Source organism: Plecotus auritus (assembly GCF_963455305.1).
Source record: "Plecotus auritus genome assembly, chromosome: 6".
Taxonomy (NCBI): domain Eukaryota; kingdom Metazoa; phylum Chordata; class Mammalia; order Chiroptera; family Vespertilionidae; genus Plecotus; species Plecotus auritus.
Genome location: NC_137773.1, coordinates 91095465 through 91105624, shown reverse-complemented (window position 1 = coordinate 91105624; position 10160 = coordinate 91095465). Strand labels below are relative to the sequence as shown.

The window sequence follows — 10160 nt, the reverse complement described above, 5'->3', positions numbered from 1 at the left end:
GGGAGAGGGAGAGGGAGAGGGAGAGGGAGAGGGAGAGGAAGAGAAAGAGGGAGAGGGAGAGGGAGAGGGAGAGGGAGAGGGAGAGGGAGAGGGAGAGGGAGAGGGAGAGGGAGAGGGAGAGGGAAAGAGGAAGAGGAAAAGAGAGAGTTACAATTTTATTACCAACCCTTTAATGTTGAAAATTTTCTACAATATTATACATGAATTAATTTGTTTAATTCTCACCTGAGGATATGCTGGGGTTTTTAAAATTGATTTTACAGAGAGAGACAGAGAGGGAGAGGGAGAGGGAGAAGGAGAGGGAGAGGGAGAGGGACAGGGAGAGGGAGAGGGAGAGGGAGAAAGGGAGAGAGGGAGAGAAAGAGGGAGAGAGAGAAACATTGACATGAGAAAGAAACATCCTTTCAGTTGCCTCCTTTACACGCCCCTACCAGGAATTGAACCAGAAACATGGGAATGTGCCCTGACTGGGCATCGAAACTACAATCCTTTAGTGCATGGGAATGACACTCCAACCAAATGAGCCACATCAGTCAGGGCTATATTAATTACTTTTCATCACATATTCTTACATTATTTACGTTTTTATATTTTTGGTGGAAGTTATACAAGTAAGGATATGGGCCAATTGAAGCATTTCCCACACTAATTACATTCAAGAGATTTGACCCAGTGAGTCCTTTCACATCTTCAGAAGAGAAATGACTGAAGGTTTTCCCACATACCTCACATTTATGTAGTTTCTCTGCTGAGTACACTCTCATCTTGTGATTTTGAAGGGTTTTGTTAAAAGTAAAGGCTTTTCTGCAGACCTGACATTCATAGTTCTTATTCCAGTGTGAGTTCTTTCATGTCATTGTAAGGAACTCTGTTCAATATAGGCTTTACCACATTGTTTTCATTCATAGTGTCTATTTCCAGTGTGAATTCTTTTGTCTTTGATGCAAACTAAGACAAGTGAATGCTTCCCCACCCTCCTTACACTGATACGGTGTTATTTCAAGTATGCATTTTCACGTGTCTTTGAAGGGATTTTCGAGAAATGAAGGCTTTACCACAATGTTTACATTCAAAGGGCTTCTCTCCAGTGTGAGTCCTTTCATGTGTTTGTAAGGAACTGTAGGATATGAAGGCCTTTCCACATTGCTTACATCCATAGGGTCTCTCCCCACTGTGAATTCTTTCATGTATTCGAAGATTACTGGGATATCTGAATGCTTTACTGCATTTTTTACAGACATAGGGTTCCTCTCCTTTGTGAATCCTTTTGTGCATTTGTAAAGAACTGGAATATCTGAAGGATTTTTCACATTCCTTGCATTTGTAAGGTTTCTCTCCTGTGTGAGTTCTTTCATGTGTTTGTAAGTTACCAGAAGATCTGAAGGCTTTTCCACATTCTTTACATCCATAGGGTTTCTCTCCTGTGTGTGTCCTTTCATGTGTTTGTAAGGAATTAGAAAATCTAAAGGCTTTTTCACATTCTTTACATTTATACCGTTTTTCTGCAATATGAGTTCTTTCATGTTTTTGAAGGTAATTGGGAGCGCTGAATGCTTTACCACAATGCTTACACTCATAGGGTTTCTCTCCAGTGTGAGACCTTTCATGTATTTGTAAGGACCTGTAATTACTGAAGGCCTTTCCACATTCCTTACATTCATAGGGTTTCTCTCCTTCGTGAGTTCTTCTGTGTGGTTTTAAGGCACTGTAAGATCGGAAGGCTTTTCCGCATTCCTGACATTCATAGGGTTTCTCTTCAGTGTGAGTTGCTTCATGTATTCGAAGGTAACTGGGATACATGAATGCCTTACCGCATTTTTGGCATAGATAGGGTTTCTCTTCAGTGTGATTTCTTTCATGTCTCTGAAAACTTTTATAACATCTGAAGGCTTTCCCACAGTGTTTACATTGATAGGGCTTCTCTCCTGTGTGGGTTCTCTCACATATTTGCAGTGCAGCTGAAGAACTAAAGGTTTTCCCACACACCTTACATTTATAAGGAGCATCAACAGTGTGTGTGATCATGTGTCTTTGGAGGGCTTTGAGCCACATGAAGGTTTTCCCACATTCCTTACATTTATAGGGTTTCTCAACATTGTGATTTTGTTTGTGTTTTTCAAAACACTGAAGATAACAGAAAGCTCGCCCACATATGTTACATTTATATGGCTTCTCTCCATACTTATGATACTCAGCTGGCTTGTGTCCGGTGTGACACCTAGTGTGCCTATTATTGGATGAATGATCCATGACGACTTTTCCACGCACACTGTCTTCCCAGGGTTTTACTGAAGGAAACATTTTCTTCTTCACATTAATATTGGGAATAAAGCTGAAGTTTTCTCCATACTGACTACTTTTTTCTCCTTTACAGAGCCTCTCTACCATATGAATTCTGGGGGGGGGGAGGGGGAGGGAAAGAAGCACATTATTAATAATTAATTTATTAGTGATGTTATGTATTTATTAGTAGAATATTTTAAGTATATTTTTATAATTTATAGCAACATTGTACGTATACTGCTTGATCAGTATTGTTTGAAATAGAACACACTGAAAACTCTAAAAGACAACTTTACCTTGCAAATATTAAAACAGTGACATTCATATATACGGTTTATTAATGCTGTCTTCATGGGAACTAGTTTGCAAAAGTGAACATCTATGTCATATGTAAGAAAATAATTTGGTGAAAATTTCTGGGAAGTAATTAATTTGAAGCAGGGGTTCTTTTGTCCTCTTCTTCTTCTTCTTTTTGTTAATCCTCATCCAAAGATATTTTTCCATTGATCGTTTAGAAAATGTGGAAGAGAGAGGGAAAGACAGAGAGAAACATCGATGTGAGAGAAACACACTGATTGGGGCCTGGGCCGGGGAGGAGCCTGCAACCAAGGTACACTGGAATAGAACCTGGGACCTTTTGGTCCACAGGCCAACACTTTATCCACTGAGCCAAACCAGCTAGGGCTGTGAGACCCAGCTTTTTATTGTGTGACTCACCTTTGTTTTCTCCCTTGGTTTTTGTACTGATCTTCCATATCAACATCTTCCAATTTTTTACCTATAATGCAGACCCAGAGAAAGCATTCCAAAGTATTAGAAATTATAGAAAATTTATTAGATTTTAGTTTTATAATTAGCTATGACCATGCCCAGTTTATTTACCAGTGTCCTCCCTCCCCACATTATACACCTTAAGACAATATTGAAGGATAAGAAATATTTGTCCTCTAAATGAGGAAGTGAAGGGAACTTGTCATCCTTACCTATTGAAACCAGGTTCCTGAAGGTTTCCAGCATCACATCTCTGTAGAGTTTCTTCTGTGAAGGCTCCAGTAAAGCCCACTCCTCCAGACTGAAGTTCACAGCCACATCCTCAAAGGCCATTGAGTCCTAAAACACCCCAAATGTGTGTACAGTAGGATGAGTGAGACTGATAGCACTGGACACATAGGCTCCATTTATAAGAAGGTAACATATGATTCTATCATTTCCAAACATTTATGAGTTAATCATCAATAATTTGCTCACTATCTACACTTAATTTTTTATAAAATTAATACCATCGTAAGCAAGTAAAAATTATCAACACATTTTTACTGTGATCACATTACATCATATATTTCTCTAATGTCAGGATTCAGAGTATACTGGGAAATGACAGACATGTTACACTAATAAAACAAATATTATTATTTTTAAACCATCTGCCCTGGCCGGTGTGGATCAGTTGGTTGGGCATTGTTCCATGCACCAAAAGGTTGCTGGTTGGATTCCTGGTCAGGTCACATGCCCGGGTTGTGGGCTCAATCCCCAGTGGGGGGCGTGCAGGAGGCAGCTGATTGATGTTCACTCTCACATCGATGTTTCTCTTTCTCTCTCACTCTCCCTTCCTCTCTCTCTAAAAAGCAATTGTGTGTGTGTGTGAGTGTGTGTGTGTGTGTGTGTGTGTGTGTGTGTGCGTGTGTGTGTGTATAAAAGCCCTGGCTGGTGTGCTCAGCAGTTAGAGCGTCAGCCCATGCACTGAAGGATCACAGGTTTGATTCGTGGTCAAAGGCACATACCTGGGAGGCAACCAATTGATTTATCTCTCTCACAACTGATGTTTCCCTCTCTCTCTCCCATCAATTCATTATGAAAAAAGTCTTTCCATCTGTCTCCTTATTACTGATTTACCACACCCCATGATACCTTATCTGCATGAGGTTTAAATAAATAAAAACATAGTGAAAAACTGGAAGCTTTTCCTTCTGTTCCCATTACCAAAAACAAAGAGTCCAGGAGGCTTGTGGAAATTCTACATTTAGCATAGCCTAGCTGGCCATGCTGTTTTAAAGTTCTACAGACCATTAGGAGTACAGACATACTTTGTTTATTGGGCTTTAATTTATTGCATTTGGCAGATCTCGCATTTTCATCAATATGGAGATAAGACCCTCTGCCAGCAATATGATTACACCCCCCTGAAGGCTCAGATGGTGGTGAGCTTTTTTAAAGTAATAAAGTAGCCCTAACCAGTTTGGCTCAGTGGATAGAGCATCGGCCTGTGGACTGAAAGGTCCCATGTTCGATTCCGGTCAAGGGCATGTACCTTGGTTGCAGGCACATCCCCAGTAGGAGGTGTGCAGGAGACAGCTGATCAATGTTTCTCTCTCATCGATGTTTCTACCTCTCTATCCCTCTCCCTTCCTCTCTGAAAAAATCAATTAAAAAAAATAAATAAATAAAAAAATAAAGTATTTTTAAATGTTATTTATTGATTTTAGAGAGAGGAAGGAAGAGAGAAAGATCTTTCTTGTTGTTGTTCCACTTATTTATGCATTCATTGGTCGATTCTTATATGTGCCCTGACTTGAGATCCAACCTGCAACCTTGGTGTATTGGGACAATGTTCTAACCAACTGTGCTACCCAGCCAGGGCCGTGCAGTAAAGTATTTTTTTTTTAACTATGGCATGTACACTGACATTGGAGACATGGTATTGCACACTTAACAGACTAAAGTATCATATAAGTAGAACTTCTTTATATACTGGGGAACCAAAAGAATTGTAGAATAATTATTGACTCATGCACTTTTCTGCGATGGTCTGAAACCGAACCTGCAATATCTCCAAGGTATGCCTGCAATCCAAGGCAGCTGGCTGACTAAAACTATTCTTGTGGGGAAGCACTACTTTGACCTTGTGTAATATTTATCACAGACTCAGTTCTTTCTTCTTTCGGTACAATTTTATGGTCTAGAAAGTTATTTGGAACTTGGAGTTCAGATATTAGGAATAAGGCAGGACAATTTAGACCACAAAACCCCTATGCTCATGTGCATCAGGGCTGCTTCTGAGGCAGGATAGTAAGAAAGTGGGAGGATTCCTTTGCAAGTGAAATAAGGGAAACTGAGAGAAAATAATTAAACAAGGCCAAACAACCTGAGCAATTTATATACAGCTAATGAATCACAAGGTTTTATCTTCCCTAACCAAGGACACTGCGCAAATGGTTTGCAAATTCCAGACTGTCCAGGGATAGAATGGCCTCAATCCTGGTCCCTCTACAACAGGGGTCCTCAAACTTTTTAAACAGGGGGCCAGTTCACTGTCCCTCAGACTGTTGGAGGGCCGGACTATAGTTTAAAAAAAAACTCTGAACAAATTCCTATGTGCACTGCGAGCCCGGGATGAGTCGGCTGCTGAGCAGGACAGGCAGCGGCACCCGGTGGGCCAGATAAATGTCCTCGGCGGGCTGCATGTGGCCCACGGGCCGTAGTTTGAGGACACCTGCTCTATAATGATGTTCTTGATGACATTCTTTAAAAATGAAACTAGAGAGAGGATCCAAGATGGCGGCGTAGGTAAACACCTAAACTGCTGCCTCGCACAACAATTTCAAAACTACAACCAGAAGACAAAACGTCCATTACCCAGAACCACGGGAAAGCTGGCTGAGTGGAAGTTCTACAACTAGAAGGAAAGAGAAAAGAGCATTGAGACGTGCACAAGCGCTGAAAAGCTGAGGTACGGAGGCGCACGATCCAGGCTGGCGGCAGGCGTTGCTTTTATCAACCCGAAGGGTGACAAGCCCCCGATTACTCTGAAATCCAGTTTCTGGGGAGACAGGGGGGACCCAAACTCCTACGGGGAGAAGCTGGACTGTCTGCCATCGGGTCGGAAAGTGAGGGTGCCTTGCTTGCAGGGCTGCACGCAGGAATAATTGTTTACTGCGCTGGGGCGCGGGACGCGGGGACGTGGTCGGAGACGCAGAGCCGGCTAACTGGCAGCCATCGCTGTTTGCCACGCCCTAGCCTAGTGACGCCCTGAGACCCCGCCCCGCACAACCTACAAACCTACCCAAGCTCCAAGCAATGTTAGCATATGAATGGCCTGCCCTATCGCAACTTAACATAGCAAACTTGCAGCCCGGGTCAGACAGCTCTAAAACCTCCAAACCCCAAGCAAGGAGGAGAAAACTATTTCTTGCTGTAGCTCCTGCTGGGTGGCCTCAGACAGTAGCTGACCTGCACCCCATTGGAGATCCAGAAGCCAGTGTACCTAGTGGTTAGTGTGAGACACCAGATTTCAACTCCTCACATCCATAAGTGACACATTCAAGAGGCAGACTCAGTGAGCACCAAAGCCCCACTGAAACAAGTCCTACACCATAAGTGTGTCTCCAGCGCAGCAGTTCTTCCATTATAGACACAGTGGGTCCTCACAGCCAATTGGCCTGGAGGTCAATTCCTCCCAGTGTACCAACAGCAATCAAGGCTTAACTATACCAAGACTATGCACTCAGCCCACAAAGGGGTGTACCAAGAGCGTCCACCTCAGGTGATTTGGGAGGCTGAGCTACTGGCCCCTATAGGTCACCTACCACACAAAGCCACTCCATCAACACAGGGAAGCAGCAAGATGCGGAGACAAAGAAACATGTCACGAATGAAAGAAATGGAGGAAAGCAAACTACTGGACGACATAGAGTTCAGAACCACATTTATAAGGTTACTCAGGAATCTTCTAAAAACCTCTGAGGAACTTAGTGAGACCTTTAAGGATCTTAATGAGAATGCCAAAAAAATGGAAAAGGACCAGTCAGAAATTAAGCATACACTGTCTAAAATAAAGAATATACAGAAACTCAACTGTAGATCAACGTACCCCAAGAATCAAACCAAAGATCTGAAATATGAGGAAACAAAAAACACTCAACCAGAAAAACAAAAAGAAAAAAGAATCCAAAAATATGAAAATAGTGTAAGGAGTCTCTGGGACAACTTTAAGTGTACCAACATCTGAATTTTTGGGGTGCCAGAAGAAGAGAGAGAGCAAAATATTGAAAACCTATTAGAAGAAATAATGACAGAAAACTTTCCCTACCTGATGAAAGAAATAGACTTACAAGTTCAGGAAGCACACAGAATCCCATACAAGAGGAGTCCAAAGAGGACCACACCAAGACACATCATAATTAAAATGCCAAGGGCAAAAGACAAAGAGAGAATCTTAAAAGCAGCAAGAGAAAAACGATTAGTTACCTACAAGGGAGTACCCATACGACTGCCAGCTGATTTCTCGGCAGAAACTATGCAGGCCAGAAGGGAGTGGCAAGAAATACTCAAAGTGCTGAAAAGCAAGAACCTACAACCAAGATTACTCTACCCAGCAAAGCTATCATTCAGAATTGAAGGTCAGATAAAGAGCTTCACAGACAAGAAAAAGCTAAAGGAGTTCATCACCACCAAACCAAGATTACATAAAATGCTGAAGGGTATTCTTTAAGAAGAGGAAGAAGAAGAAAAAGGTAAAGATAAAAATTATGAACAACAAAATGACATCAAATACATATCTACCAACAAGTGAATCTAAAAATCAAGTGAATAAAAAATCTGAAGAACAGAATGGACTGGTAAATATAATAGAATCAGGGACATAGAAAGGGAGTGGACTGACAATTCTCAGCAGGAAGGGGGTGTGAGGGGTGCGGGAAGAGATTGGACAAAAATCTTACACCTATGGATGAAGACAGTGGCGGGGGGTAAGGGCATGGGGTGGGGTGGGGAATCAGGTGGAGGGGAGCTATGGGGGGAAAAAAAGAGGAACACCTGTAATAATCTGAACAATACAGATTTATTTAAAAAGAAAGAAAGAAAGAAAGAAAAATAAATAAATAAAAATGAAACTAACAAGCCCTAGCCAATTTGACTCAATAGACAGAGCGTTGGCCTGTGGATTAAAGGGTCCCCGGTTCAATTCTGGCCAAGGGTACATGCCTGGGTTGTGGGCTCGATCCCCAGTAGGGGGCATGTAGGAGGCAGCCAATCAGATTCTCTCTCATCATTGTTGTTTCTATCTACCTCTCCCTCTCCCTTCCTCTTTACAATTAATAAAAATATATATTTCTAAAAATGAAACTAACCAGAAAATAACCCCTGACCCCGCTATATGCACATTTTGATGAGTCAACATATTGAAGGACACACCTAAAAAGCTAATGAATATTCCCCTAGGATTTTGGAAATCAAAGAGAGATAAAAAAAAAAAAAGCCTCAAGACAAAGAAGCCACCTCAAGACTCTTCAAAGAGCACACCCACACCTTGTATCTTTTTTTTTTTTTTCTCACCTGAGGATATTTTTTCCATTGCTGTTCAGAGAGTGTGGAAGAGAGGAAGGCAGGGGTAGCGGTGTGGGCAGGGGAGAGGTGTGGAGAGAAACATCAATGTGAGAGAGACACATTGACTGGTTGCCTCCTGCATTCACCCCGACTGGGGTGGGGAGTGAATCCACAATCCAGGAATGTGACCTTAACCAGGAACCGAGCCTGTGACCCTTCCGTGTGAGGACTGAAACTCTAACCTGTAGAGAGCACCTGGGAAGGCACATGAGCATTTCTTTAATTATTGTCAGCTGAATCCAGTGGCATTGGCAGATCCATGTCCTGGAAACACACCTTGCCAGAGGCAGGTGTGTTGTCAGCCTGACCTTCAGCTCAGGCACCAGTGGGTGGGTTTCATTATCTAAATCCAACCAAGCACCAGGAACAAACATGATTATTCGGGCCCACCCAGAACTGACAATTACAAAGAAGCCACAAGAATGCACATAATCTCCTTTGTCTTGGGCTTTAGTAAAACTTCCTGGTTTTTGCTGTATATAATAAATGCACTGTATTGGCTCTGGGTCTCTGTCTCTCCATCAGTGGACAGCTGTCCCAACCGGCCCCAGCTTTTCCCTTCCATCTCTGTGTCTGTCTCTTTCTTTCATTTTCTCAATCCCCAACTGCCCCTACTCAGGAACTGGACCGCTCTATAGCCGTGCTGGACTCGGAAAAGAGATAAATATTTACACTAACTTCTTAGCCACACCAGCCAGGGCCACACCTTGTATCTTTGCTGTTTTTTCTCCTAAACCCCACAAGACTTCCAACCAGGGGAGCATTGGGCATCAGCAACTTGAGCTAACCCCCTGAACCAGTCTGCAAGGCCCCCTTTTCTCTGAATTTTCCTCCCCTGTTGCTTTTCCTATCTTAAGCCCTCCCTGTCTTTAATGAACACCCTCTCAAAAGTCACCTAGACTCATGTGAAATCTTTCCTACACCAAGTCAAGAACCCATACACTACAGGCCAGCTCTAGGCAAACCCGCCTCAGGCCCAGACCCCATCTGATAACACTTCCAGCCAATTTTTGGCACATGCAGGTACACACACTGAGATACTAATAAGACAACGTGCTCCTTCTAGCACAACCCTAAAAGTCAATTCTGGGACCTGACACTGAGGGGCAGGTTAAAAGCTACAGATTGGCCCTAACCAGTTTGGCTCAGTGAATAGAGCGTCGGCCTGCAGACTGAAGGGTCCCAGGTTCAATTCTAGTCAAGGGCATGTACCTTGGTTGCAGGCACATCCCCAGTAGGGAGTGTGCAGGAGGCAGCTGATCGATGTTTCTAACTCTCTATCCCTCTCCCTTCCTCTCTGTAAAAAATCAATAAAATATATTAAAAAAAAAAAAAAAAGCTACAGATTGCAAGAGAGCTCATCGGCATCCACCATGGTTTCATGATGAATTTGCCATGATTATAAATTACATAAAGGCGTCAGCAGTGCTTTCTGTGAGGTTCACGGCACAGGGAACAAAGACAGAACGTCCAGGCCAGTCAAAAGGAAGAGCTTT

The 10160-nt window shown here is 42.6% G+C and overlaps 1 protein-coding gene across 1 annotated transcript in view; it reads right to left on the bottom strand.

Moving 5' to 3' along the window:
- Window positions 1-370: 370 nt before the first annotated feature.
- The window catches only part of LOC308250966 (uncharacterized protein), a 32398-nt gene continuing 22608 nt past the window's right edge, over window positions 371-10160 (bottom strand). The window contains exons 2-4 of the mRNA XM_080673949.1: window positions 3267-3393; window positions 3001-3061; window positions 371-2395 (exon numbers count right to left, since the gene is read on the bottom strand). Coding sequence (XP_080530075.1) covers window positions 1000-2395; window positions 3001-3061; window positions 3267-3393 — 1584 coding nt within the window. The 3' untranslated portion in view covers window positions 371-999. The remainder of the gene's footprint in view (window positions 2396-3000; window positions 3062-3266; window positions 3394-10160) is intronic.